Genomic DNA, 13,942 nt, shown 5'->3' with positions numbered 1-13,942 from the left:
AATAAATTGTATAGGTCTAGCCTGTGTGTGAAGTTATTCCATCCTCAAAAACAAAAAACTAATGCTTCTGCAGTCTGTTAAAAAAAGGACACTGAATGTCCTGAATGTGGCATCACACACAGGACTTGAGTCTGAACACAGCAGACAACAGGAGTATTTACAATAGCATATACAAACAAAAATACTGCATGTGGGTGCACACTTACATTCTCTGTCTTACTGTTACATAAATCCCATGAATGTATGAGATTAAGTTAGCTTCATTATATCTCAATCAGTGATTAAGTGAATAATAAAGTTTCTATCGGGTCACTATCAGCCTGTCACTCATTATTTTCAGGGAGGGGGCGGGGTTTGGAGGAACGGAGAGGAGACGGTGATCGCGGAAGCTTTTTTCCTCCTACCTTCACAAACTTTACACACGTATCGTCTGAAAATTGCTAGAGGACATTCATACTCTGCAATCCAAGACTTAATTAAATCCACCAAAAACCTGACATGATTGTAACGCGATTATTTTTGAAAAACATAAATCCTTGTGTCTCTGAGCCGCAGCGACACGGAGTGATTCAGAGCGGGACCTTCTGCTGTTGGTTCTGGACTGGTGTTTTTGTGTTGGTGGATAAAGCAGACTGCTCCGTGTTTGGTGTTGCTGTGCCGCTGTCACGTCTGTTCCCTGATCTCTGCGTCACCGACCGATTTGATATTAAAGTGACAGAAAAAAAAAACGTTATAGTAAAGCCGCGGCCGGAAAATCAGGAAGCAACGTTACTACGCTATAATTGATTATCTTCTGTCACTGCATCGATACCGAATCGTCCACGTCCGCATCGCAATGCATCGTAGAAACGATTATTTTCAACACCCCTAGTTGGCGGTTGATTTGACCAAGGGGGAGCATGTAGATGGTGAACAGAAGAGGGCCAAGCACTGAGCCTTGCGGCACGCCTTGGTTGACTGGGGCTGGAGGGGAGCTGGAGTTTCTGATGGTGACAAACTGTTACCTGTTGGAAAGGTATGAGTGGAACCAGGACAGAGCTGTACTCGTAAGGCCAAGGTAGTTGGATAGGCGGTTGAACAGGATGGTATGGGAGACGGGGTCAAAAGCTGTAGACATGTCTAGGAGGATGAGGATACTGATGTGGCCTAAATACACATAAAGCAGCTAAAAGTGTTGAAGGGCAATGATAAAACAGAGTGAGATGATCTCTGGATAGTGTGACGACCCCTCCACACCACGTGGGGTGCCGTCTGGTTGTGTGTGTGTGATTGCAGGTGCCTGGGTGCCTGACGAGCTGCATCTGCCTGAAGAGCTGCATCTGCCTGACGAGCTGCATCTGCCGGAAGCATTTAAGAGGAGTCCAGCCGGTTACGTCGCTCTCTCACTCCTCTGGGCACTCTCTCCGGGCCAGCCTCGGGGATCTGTTGCTGGTGCCGCGTCTTCAACTTTGTGTATTTATAATAAACGTCTTTGTTATTCATATCCCTCGTCTCGCCTCCCCGCTTTATGTTGCAGCCCAGGAGCCGGGTTGTAACATATGGGGGCTCATGGTTGAACCTGGTCGTTTCGGAGGTTAGTTTCGAAAATGGACTGTTTTGTGAACGGAGGGGAATTAACACACAGCTGTAGCGGGTTACGGCAGGGGACCGTGATGGAGCGCGCAGCTGTTTGTTTGGGAGTAGCTTTGACGAGGGTAAGTGAATGTAGTAAGGCAGCTGGTTGTTTGTAATGCGAGTTAGGTGTGGTGCACTGAGTATTTGTTCACGGCAGTCACGTACCGTTGGTCTTGTCCCTGTTAGGCTTCAGTACGGTCTCCCTTGGAGGTCGTAGGGGGGGCTGTTAGTGTGGTGTGAAAGTGGAGCTATTAGCTCGGGAACACGCCGAGGCTGCAGGTGGAGTTGCCGGTTTGCTGGTCGCTTCGCCGAGCTTACGGTATTAAGTGCATAAGTACCCGCCGTAAATAGCACCTGAAGACTAGGGGGGAGTTTAGCTAGTTTCTGTGAGGCAGTTAGAGGGACGGGCCGCGGTGACGTGTAGGCTGTGTAATTAGCGTGAGCGTGCCACGCAGTGTTGTCATCATGGGGAGTGTAGAGGAGTTTTTGAGAGCGCCTTCGGAGGAGCTTCTAGAGCAGGGGTGGGCATTTTACGGCCCGCGGGCCACATCTGGCCCGTTGGCCGGCCTTGGCCGGCCCGTGTGAGATTGATCATAAATTATAACATAATGAAAAAAAACAGCAACCTTTTCAAAATAAAAGCAACACAGCTGTATTGCTTGCATGGCGTAAATACTTTTCTAACTGTGTTGCTTTTATTTTGAAAAGGGCGCTGCTTTTTTAAAATGTATTTACGTAATGCCGTGAACAGCTACGAGTGATGCTGGCCGGCTAGTCCTCGAAATGTCCGCTAAGGGCAAAAAAAGAAAGATCGATACTGAATGCCGCGTTTTCAACAAGACATGGACCGCTAAGTATTTATTTACAGAAGTGAAAGGTAAAGCTGTGTGTTTAGTTTGTGGTGCGCAGGTCGCTGTGTTCAAGGAGTACAATTTAAGTCGCCACTATGCTACCAAACACGCAGATAAATACAAGAACCTGTCTGAGGAAGAGCGGGCAAAGGGGTCGGATGCTTTGCTAGCTAAGCTGCAAAGCCAACAACACATTTTCACAAAACATTCCACATCCAGAGATGCAGCTGTCAAGACGAGTTATGTCTTATCCCACACAATTGCAAAAAAGAGTAAACCATTTTCGGACGGAGAGTTCATTAAGGAGTGTTTGTTGGACTCTGCCGCACTATGCCCGGAGAAAAAGGAGGCATTTGAGAAAGTGCCGCTCTCCCGACGCACTGTTACGAGGAGGATTGAGGACATCTCGGGAAATCTGGAGCTTCAGCTGCAGAACAGAGTCAACTTTGACTTTTTTTCCTTGGCTTTGGATGAGAGCTGCGATGTACGTGACACTGCCCAGCTACTCATCTTCCTACGTGGGATAACTACAGACTTCAAAATCACGGAGGATTAAGGTGTAAATACAGCCTATCTACCAATTGGATCAAATATAAAAGTCAGCCGAATTATTATTGATACTGCAAGGAGACGTATTGTGTGAAAAGAAATGTAAGATGTTGTTTAATTGCTGATATATTTAAGATCCACGTCACGTTTTCAGTTTTGGCGGCAGTGCTTCCTGTTTGTCCAGAAGTCTTGTCATCAGGGCTCTATAAATACAGAACTACGGCAGATATGTCATATTTAATGCAGCCGAACCGTGTATTACAATGCCGTTATGTGATGACCTCCAAAGAGAAAAGCAAGCACACTCGGAATAAAGTATTATTTTATTTTTTTTAAATGTTTTCGGGTTTCACATCAACAGGAGTCCGGTTAACTAAAATGTCCGTGCGGAACAATACCCCCAACCCATAGATCCGTGGGTGAATAATATCAATCACTACATTACACACATCCCTTCACATTTACATTTTAATTTACATTAAAGTATTTCGTGAGGCTTTCTAAAATGTTTTTAAATATAATTAGGGTTGTAGTTGAAGAGTTTGTAAATTGCGTTGCCTGGCAACGCAATCGCACAACGTCACGTCCGTTAATTCCACATCCACATCTCAACACACATGGATTAACATCGATTTAATACATTAATGTAGCCTTTGTTCTAAAAGAGGTGTCGACCAGCTAGGGCAACAAGAAAATCGGCGAAATCAAGTGTGACGATTAAAAAATAAATTAAAAACATCTAATTTTGACAATAAAAACCGACCAATAGGCGTGGTATAGCATTTGCTTGGCACTTCCGGGTATTTCTCCACTGGTTGGGCCATGTTAACAATACTGTGTAACTGTCACGTTTGAAGGGACGAAACCGTGACATATTCACGTCTCCCAGCATGGTAGATCGTCACATGTTCACGTCTTGCCGTGATACCGGGTTGGTTTTATTATATAGAGTCGTTATTCATTTGTTTTAAAGCTCAATAAATAACAAAGAAGACCTTTGACCGGCACTTTTCTAATTTTGTCCGGAAGATTTAAACTTTAACGGACATCTTGACCGGCGAAAGAAACTGAAACTGAAACTCTGCCGCACGGTCCCCTCGTTCCTTGGAAGAGGCGGAGAGGTGGGTGTTTGTCATCTGCTGGTGGACTAACCGGAGAGAATTACAGTGCTTGCCTCGGGGAGGGAGAAAGAAAGCCACAGCGGAGAATAAACAGAAGGGTAACCATGGTAACTATGGGCGGGAAGTCTTCTTCGCTGCTTTTGTGGCAGACTACAACGCCACTTACAGGCCTGGCATATGTACTACAGCGTCTCCAGCGCTTTCGAACGTTAATGGCCGTGGCTGTCTCCTCCTGATTGGTGGAGTTGGCCCAATAGCCGTAGCGCCACCGTCCTGACGTCAGGACAGTGTTCAAATCTGGATCAGTTTTTATCAGATCCGTTGCAGCCCCTTTTTTAGAGATTTGGGTATGGAGGAAAATAGAGAGGGTTGTGTTTTCTGACACTTGGTGAGTTCCCTGGAACACCGGGGACACATAATCATGTAGAAAAGACGTACACAAGTGCATTTTGCATGATAGGTCCCCTTTAAATTGATTATAGTCTATTATCAATTCAGGTTAAGAAACTAGTGTTGCTTGCATCCTATTTTAAAGGCATTTCTTTTTATACTCTACTAAAATGCAACAAAAAAAGGGTTTGATTCTATTAATTTAGTCTTTTTTATTGCAGTTTGGCAGCAGATTCCCGTGTAGCTTGAGATCTGAGTTGTCTTATTAGTAAGCCTAATTTATACTTTTGTAGCAACACTATTTGTATATAATGGCAAAGAAAGGGTTCAGAGTCTTTTCTTTTCCTGTATCATATGTGGCAGCACTGTTCAATGTTTCTTGAAAACATGACCCACTGTAGTTTGTGACGTGTGAATAAACTCCAACTCTGCATCAACAACACTGTTGTGTAACTTCAGTTAAATTCTTGTGTGTGTGGAGATTAGAAAGAGGTAAGATAAAGGATCTGCAGTATTTTATGAAGTATTAATCGTACAAAGGTCAGTTTTCTACAAGTAGAAGTGTGTATTTACCTGGTAGTAGGCTGTCAGTAATGGCTACGCCTCTCTATTTGGACTGGTAGATCTCGGCAGACTGGCAACTTTAAAAGTAGCTCTCGGTTCAAAAAAGGTTGGGCACCCCTGCTTTAGTGGATAACGTCACTGAGTCCATGCCCAGGATGCTAACTGCAGTTCACTTAACGCCCACCGACGTCGCTAAGAACCAGGATTTCCTGAAGGTTACACAGAAGCTTCAACACAGACAACAACTGACTCAAATGGCTTTTAGTCCGTTTTAAATTCTTACCCCCCATCAGCAGATTGAGGCTCCATTGAGCGGTCACTCTTTGAGGAAACACAGCGGGACTCAGGTCCAGGTCCAGGTTACACCTGGAATAAATTCACACCATAGTCTGTAAATATAAACACACACACACACACACACACACACACATACACATACACATACACATACACATACACATACACATACACATACACACACACACACACACACACACACACACACACACACACACACATGTAATACCTTTAGTTACTTCACAGATCTGGATGAATGATGTGAAATATAATCAAGTGTTAAATCAGACTTTAGTTCCACCTGGAGTAAATCCACAAGCTACCCTGCAGTATACAAAGTCATTCAAACTAGCTGCACCTTTACCAGCTTTGAGAACACTTTCATGATCAATCATTATAAAACATATCATATATATTATTCTGAAATGGACCAATCTGCACAATGACTACTTTTACTGTCGCTACTTTAACTATATTTTGATGCTAAGTGCTTTCTCGTTGTCTTTCTTTGGGGATCACTCTTCACTTCTATCGGACTCTGAAAGCTTTCTGAAATATTCCTCTTGTTCCAGTCACAGTTAGAGCTAGTGCAATAATGCATCCTGTTAGCTTGTTAGCTTGTTAGCTGCAGCTGAATCCTCAGAGAGCTTTAGACCTTCATCTGCAGACACACACAGAGCATCAGTCACTGAGAGCTGCAGGAAGTGTTCATATCTGTGCACGTGAACACCTGAAGTTCAGGCTGAGAGTAACAATGCGTCACATTTACTTATCATTTCATTCTATTCTTCACTCTCATTCATGGATTTGAGTTGGATCATTTTATTCCATGTTTACTGATCTAGTGTTTTTATTTCATGATCATTAACTTCTTGTCCTGTTTGCTTTAGATTTTAATGTATTTCTTATTTATCTATTTAGTTTTCCGGCTCAATCCCCACTATCCCTTCTCTCTGTTTATTTCTAAGCATGAAAACAAAGCAATCTGTAAGACATGGCTTAACATGTTTTATTGATTCCTATTTATCAATACATTTATTCATTTTCATATTTGTATAGTTATGTGTTTACTTATTATTCATCTATGCATCATTTTCATTTTCTCATTATTATTTATATAATATTTATATTCTTCAATTTATGTAATTTTTATAACTGTTTCATTTATTGTGAGCTCTTTTTATCACTACTCCTGTTGACTCCATTTATTAATTGTATTATTATTTATTACATTCCCTTTTATTTTAGTTCATCATTTGATTTTTTGTCAACGTTTTTACTCATCTTTATTCATGAGAGTACCACCTACGTCACTTCCGGGCAAAAAGTACGGCTCCGCCCACTTTTTGGGGAAAACAAAGCTGTAAGTTGAATGGCGGTCAATACAAATTCTGAAGTTTTTGCCAATCCGATCAGAAATTTAAGAAAACCGTGGATTTGTGGATCTTCAAAGAGCTCGATGACGATGGCCAGACAGGCAAAGAATTACATTCAATCATTTGAAATCGGGCTCGACATATGGTTAAATATAGCAGTAATCGATCTATGTCCATAGATTAGAGTAACATCTACGTCACTTCCGGGCGAAAGTTACGGCCCCGCCCACTTTTGGAGGAAAGCAACGCTGTCATTTGAACGGCGATCGAGCCTGAAGCCACAGAGCTCTTCTGTTACTGTCCTTTCTTCTTAGAGGAAGTACAGAAACACTGAACTCTGGATTTGTTTTAATGTTTGAGTTGCAATAAACGACACAGCTGCTTGTTGGCATGATACAACTATTATTTTCCGCCTCGCTCATGAGAGTAACCTTTTATTGACCTTTTATTGTATTTCCAAATGTTCCTTTTTTTCTTAATTTAATTAATATATATTTGTATTTCATGCTCTTGAACTATTATCTCTTTACTTTGGTTTGTAACGTTTTTTATGAAACAGTGAGGCTGTGAGTGAGGCTGTGTGTCGCCCTCTGGTGGCTGACGGAGGAACATTAGTGTTGTTTTCTTCAATTACTAATGTTTACAGTTCCGCATTTTTATTTTCGTTAATTCATTCCTCTACATTAATTCATCTTAATTCTCACATTATTATAATATATTCCAATTTATATTTCCAAATGTATTTGTTATTTTTATATTTTACATTTTAAAATGTTTTTCTGTGACGAGGGACAACCAATCACAGCGGAGATATCTCAATATATACACACACACGCACACACACACGTTATTGTTGTATTTAAAAAAGTTCTTATTTTATTAAATTCCGCTTCATGTACTTTTATATAGTATTTTTATTGTTTTTATTTAATTAAGATATTTTTTAATTTCCTGCTCTTCAACTCTTTGGTTTGTCATGTTTTATTTTTGTATTTTGATTTATTTTATTAAACAGTTCACCAGTGAGTGAGGCTGTGGGATGTGTCGCCCTCTGGAGGCTGAGGGAGGAACATTACCACTTTTGAAATGTTTATCTTTAAATACTTCGCTGGTCATGTGACGAGGAACCACAATAGCCTGCAGTATAACGGTAACAACCACACACACACACACACACACACACACACACACACACACACACACACACACACACACACACACACACACACACACACACACACACACACACACACACACACACACACACACACACACACACGCGCGCGCACGCAGGCACACACACGCAGGCACACCCACACACACGCAGGCACACCCACACACACGCACCCACACACGCACACGCGCACACACACTCACACACGCAGGCACACACCCCCCAACCCCACACACACACACACACACACACACACGCGCGCGCGCGCACGCACACACACGCAGGCACACACGCAGGCACACCCACACACACGCAGGCACACCCACACACACACACACGCGCACACACACTCACACACACGCAGGCACACCCCCCCCCCACACACACACACACACTTACAGTAGTAAGGACATAAATAAAGAGAGAGCAGTGGCGAGCCGTCAGGGCCCTCTAGGCCCTCTGTGAGGGCCTAAGATATTCCAAAAAATAATATTTAAAAACATTAAAAAAATATATATTTTTTTTAAATATATATTTTTTTAATATTATTTTTGTTATATTTTTCATTAGTTTTACCGAAAAACTTTCGGAAAACTTGATTTAATTGTATTTAAAATAACATTTCCAAAGAAATAAATCCTTCGAATCTGCCTGTTCATTCTCTGTTTGAATGTAGGGGTTACATGAAAGAAGCTCGCCTGGCCCTCTCTGCGATTCACAGAGGGCCCGCTATAGTAACTGAACGAGAGAGTAATGTCAAATGACAGTACAATTGACCAATCATATCTTCCCTCTAAATGGGTGGGTTTTATTATCGCGGACATTATGACAAGTTCCGCCCGCTGTGAAACTTTTCTTGTTTCCATAGCAACAACAACTTCCTGTCAACAGCGTGAACTCGCCTTCAAAATAAAAGCATGCCAAATTACACTTAAGACATACAACGGCAATGAAAGTAACAAACACAATGCAATATCATTTTCAATGTCAAAGAACACAAATTGGGTTCACAGGTGTTGTTTTGTGTGGTAGAGGGTCGCTGTCATTGATGTGTTTTGCACCCTGGGCCGTTGTTTTGATATTCCGCTGAAGTATACGCTGTGACGTAATAACTATTTTTTTTTCTTTTTTCGAGGGAAGGGGTGGGGGTCAGAGGGCCTAGGTATAAAGCTCACGGCTCGCCACTGAGAGAGAGAGGGTCTCTGAGTTATTCCCTGAGTAATGATTAATGATAATAATAGTTTTTGTGTGCAGGCGTGTTGAGGTAAAAACAGGAAGAGAGTTTAAGTCTGTCTCTGAGTCTCTAAAGTTAAACTAAAGAGTAGTTCTTATTCTCTGAGCAATGATTGATAATCAGAGTTGTCTCTAAAAGCTCTGAAGTCACAAAGAGTTACAAACCTTTAGAGAGAAGAGGAAGAAGAAGAAGAAGAAGAAAGTGCGACACGACCGACGAGCCCGAAGTGAAACTTAACAGCAAACAGGAAGCACTTCAAAATAAGAGCTCTTACAGGACATTGTATTTATATTACTTCTACTTTTACTCAAGTACCAGATCTGAGTACTTCTACTTTTACTCAAGCACAAGATCTGAGTATAGTAAGTCATATTATTGAGATTATAAATCATATTAATGTGATTATAAATCATATTGTGAGATGTCATATAAATGATTTACAGAGTAGATATGTTCTTTTCTGTGGTGGAAATGGTCTTCCCTAATCTCAGGTCTAAATCTCTGCAGTGTGTAGTTTCAGGGTGTATTGTGTGTGAAATGTTAAATGTCGTCCCACCGTTTGGCCACGATTTGCATCAGCGTCTGGCGCACTACCAGGGGTCTTTGCTCTGTCTGCTGGCCGCTCTGCCTGCTCCCTCTCCCGGATGAACAGAGATGAAATCCCCGGTCCTTCTCCCGGTGCTTTCTGTGATGCTTCACTTCCAAACACCGACATACATACCTCAGCTCAGCAACTTTGAAAAAAATCCATTTATTGAACTTTAAAACAAATACAAATAATAATTTGAACAGTATCTTTAACTGTTGATTACCCTGAACGCATAATTCAACTGAAAAACCAATACAAAAATAAATAAAATAAATGATACATTTATATTTACATTTAAATAAATAATATCAAAATAATAAATACCAATAAACAAGATCAACAAATATTTTGGAGCGCACTTCCACAAGCTACTAAACATATATAAATATGATAAATACAAATAAATTAGACCAAAATTAATTAGATCAAATATGTTGCAGTGCATGGTCACAACCTAGCAAATTCTCCTCCACTGAAATGTATTGAATTCATGTCATGAAATCAGGAGTAAATCCACCAGACTCAGACAGTTTCACCCCACAGGCCGATGACACTGTTAAACACCTGAACTCTGTGAAGAACATCCATAAACATTCATCTGTTTGCAACTTATATATATTAATATTCCAATTACTATAGACTATTCTGCACTATTTCTATTATATTATATTTTATTTTGTATTTACTTGCACTATTGTATCTGCTTTATTGTGTTGCTCTGTTGGAGGAGCCTGATGTGACCTCACATTTTCATTGTCAGATCTACACTGTAGCTCTGCACACATGACAATAAAGCCTTGAACCTTGAATTGATATCTACAGCTCCGGAATAAACTTAATTTACTAAGGGTTGGAATCACCAGGCTCCCCACGATACGATACTATCGCGATACTTAAGCCACGATACGATAGTATTGCAATTCTACGATATGCTAAGTATTGCGATACGATATATTGCGATATATATATATATATAATGTAATCATTATTACGGCACTGTTAGTGTACAGTTTTATTATTATGCTGCTGTGTTTATTTTATTTTTGTAACTCTGGCACAACAATTTCCTTCAGGATAAATGAAGTCTTATCTTATCTTAATATATATATATATATATATATATTTTAACATCTTTGTTGTGACTAACTTCCTGCCAATCCCACTGACTTTACCCATAGCCATGACCTCACAAGAAAAAGCTCATCAGTGGCGTGAAAAAGCAATTGTTACCAAAAAATGTAATTTGGATTTGCAATATGAATAGTTTATATAATAAAATATCAATACTTGGCGTCCGTGTATCGATGCAATATCGCCACGCAAAGTATCGCAATACTATGCTCTATCGATTAGTCCCCCCACCCCTACCATTATATATATATAGACATTTTATTTATTGGGATAAACCCCTTGAGATGCACCATCTCGTTTTCAAGGGCGTCCCGACAACAGCAACAACTTACAAACATACATAGACAAACCACGTACAGTCTGTTAAGTACAATTCAATGAATACATACAATCATTACAATCATTACAATGTGAGAGACAGTCGAGCAGATCAGTTTCATCAATATCAGTTTCATCAATATCAGTTTCATCAATAACAGTTTCATCAATATCAGTTTCATCAATATCAGTTTCATCAATAACAGTTTCATCAATAACAGTTTCATCAATATCAGTTTCATCAATAACAGTTTCATCAATATCAGTTTCATCAATATCAGTTTCATCAATAACAGTTTCATCAATAACAGTTTCATCAATATCAGTTTCATCAATAACAGTTTCATCAATAACAGTTTCATCAATATCAGTTTCATCAATATCAGTTTCATCAATAACAGTTTCATCAATAACAGTTTCATCAATAACAGTTTCATCAATATCAGTTTCATCAATATCAGTTTCATCAATAACAGTTTCATCATAACAGTTTTCATCAATATCAGTTTCATCAATAACAGTTTCATCAATATCAGTTTCATCAATAACAGTTTCATCAATATCAGTTTCATCAATAACAGTTTCATCAATAACAGTTTCATCAATATCAGTTTCATCAATAACAGTTTCATCAATATCAGTTTCATCAATATCAGTTTCATCAATAACAGTTTCATCAATAACAGTTTCATCAATATCAGTTTCATCAATATCAGTTTCATCAATAACAGTTTCATCAATATCAGTTTCATCAATATCAGTTTCATCAATATCAGTTTCATCAATAACAGTTTCATCAATATCAGTTTCATCAATATCAGTTTCATCAATAACATTTCATCAATATCAGTTTCATCAATAACAGTTTCATCAATATCAGTTTCATCAATATCAGTTTCATCAATAACAGTTTCATCAATAACAGTTTCATCAATATCAGTTTCATCAATAACAGTTTCATCAATATCAGTTTCATCAATAATCAGTTTCATCAATATCAGTTTCATCAAATCAGTTTCATCAATATCAGTTCATCAATAACAGTTTCATCATATCAGTTTCATCAATATCAGTTCATCAATAACAGTTTCATCAATAACAGTTTCATCAATATCAGTTTCATCAATATCAGTTTCATCCAATAACAGTTTTCATCAATATCAGTTTCATCAATATCAGTTTCATCAATATCAGTTTCATCCATAACAGTTTTCATCAATAACAGTTTCATCAATATCAGTTTCATCAATAACAGTTTCATCAATAACAGTTTCATCAATATCAGTTCATCAATATCAGTTTCATCAATAAACAGTTTCACAATATCAGTTCATCAATATCAGTTTCATCAATATCAGTTTCATCAATAACAGTTTCATCAATAAACAGTTCATCAATATCAGGTTCATCAATATCAGTTTCATCAATAACAGTTTCATCAATATCAGTTTCATCAATGCTCAGTTTCATCAATAACAGTTTCATCAATAATCAGTTTCATCAATATCAGTTCATCAATATCAGTTTCATCAATAACAGTTTCATCAATAACAGTTTCATCAATATCAGTTTCATCAATATCAGTTTCATCAATAACAGTTTCATCAATAACAGTTTCATCAATATCAGTTTCATCAATATCAGTTTACATCAATAACAGTTTCATCAATATCAGTTTCATCAATATCAGTTTCATCAATAACAGTTTCATCAATATCAGTTTCATCAATATCAGTTTCATCAATATCAGTTTCATCAATAACAGTTTCATCAATATCAGTTTCATCAATATCAGTTTCATCAATAACAGTTTCATCAATATCAGTTTCATCAATAACAGTTTCATCAATAACAGTTTCATCAATATCAGTTTCATCAATATCAGTTTCATCATACCAGTTTCATCGATAACAGTTTCATCAATATCAGTTTCATCAATATCAGTTTCATCAATAACAGTTTCATCAATATCAGTTTCATCAATAACAGTTTCATCAATATCAGTTTCATCAATATCAGTTTCATCAATATCAGTTTCATCAATAACAGTTTCATCAATAACAGTTTCATCAATAACAGTTTCATCAATAACAGTTTCATCAATAACAGTTTCATCAATAACAGTTTCATCAATATCAGTTTCATCAATATCAGTTTCATCAATATCAGTTTCATCAATATCAGTTTCATCAATAACAGTTTCATCAATATCAGTTTCATCAATAACAGTTTCATCAATAACAGTTTCATCAATATCAGTTTCATCAATATCAGTTTCATCAATATCAGTTTCATCAATAACAGTTTCATCAATATCAGTTTCATCAATATCAGTTTCATCAATATCAGTTTCATCAATAACAGTTTCATCAATAACAGTTTCATCAATAACAGTTTCATCAATATCAGTTTCATCAATAACAGTTTCATCAATAACAGTTTCATCAATAACAAGTGCAGAGCAGCTGAAAGTGAGATGGTAATGGATGTTCAAACATACCCAATGATGCCAGAGATCTAATAGCAGCAGGTCAAGTATTCCAGTCTTTGAACATGAACGCTCTTCTGCCAATCGATTTTTATTTATTTCTCTGAGGGGACAGAGAAATAAATCTGGACAGATTCCATCCAAAGTCACCTGCTTTATTTATAAGGAATACTCATCCACTGAAATGTATTGAAATCATATCTACAGCTCCGGAAGAAAGTAAAGTTTATTTGGTTTTATTATCAC

At 38.5% G+C, this 13,942-nt stretch overlaps 1 protein-coding gene across 1 annotated transcript in view; it reads right to left on the bottom strand.

The window, feature by feature from the left end:
* Positions 1-9,408, bottom strand: part of LOC117487492 (NLR family CARD domain-containing protein 3-like) — a gene marked incomplete at its 3' end in the record, with an annotated part of 29,865 nt that extends 20,457 nt beyond the window's left edge. Inside the window, exons 1-2 of the mRNA XM_034136118.1 lie at positions 9,335-9,408; positions 5,373-5,455 (exon numbers count right to left, since the gene is read on the bottom strand). Coding sequence (XP_033992009.1) covers positions 5,373-5,398 — 26 coding nt within the window. The remainder of the gene's footprint in view (positions 1-5,372; positions 5,456-9,334) is intronic.
* Positions 9,409-13,942: the final 4,534 nt, after the last annotated feature.

This window comes from Trematomus bernacchii, unplaced genomic scaffold (assembly GCF_902827165.1).
Source record: "Trematomus bernacchii unplaced genomic scaffold, fTreBer1.1, whole genome shotgun sequence".
NCBI classification, from domain to species: Eukaryota; Metazoa; Chordata; class Actinopteri; order Perciformes; family Nototheniidae; genus Trematomus; species Trematomus bernacchii.
The sequence above is the reverse complement of the archived record's forward strand: the minus strand, read 5'-3'. Positions and strand labels throughout refer to the sequence as shown.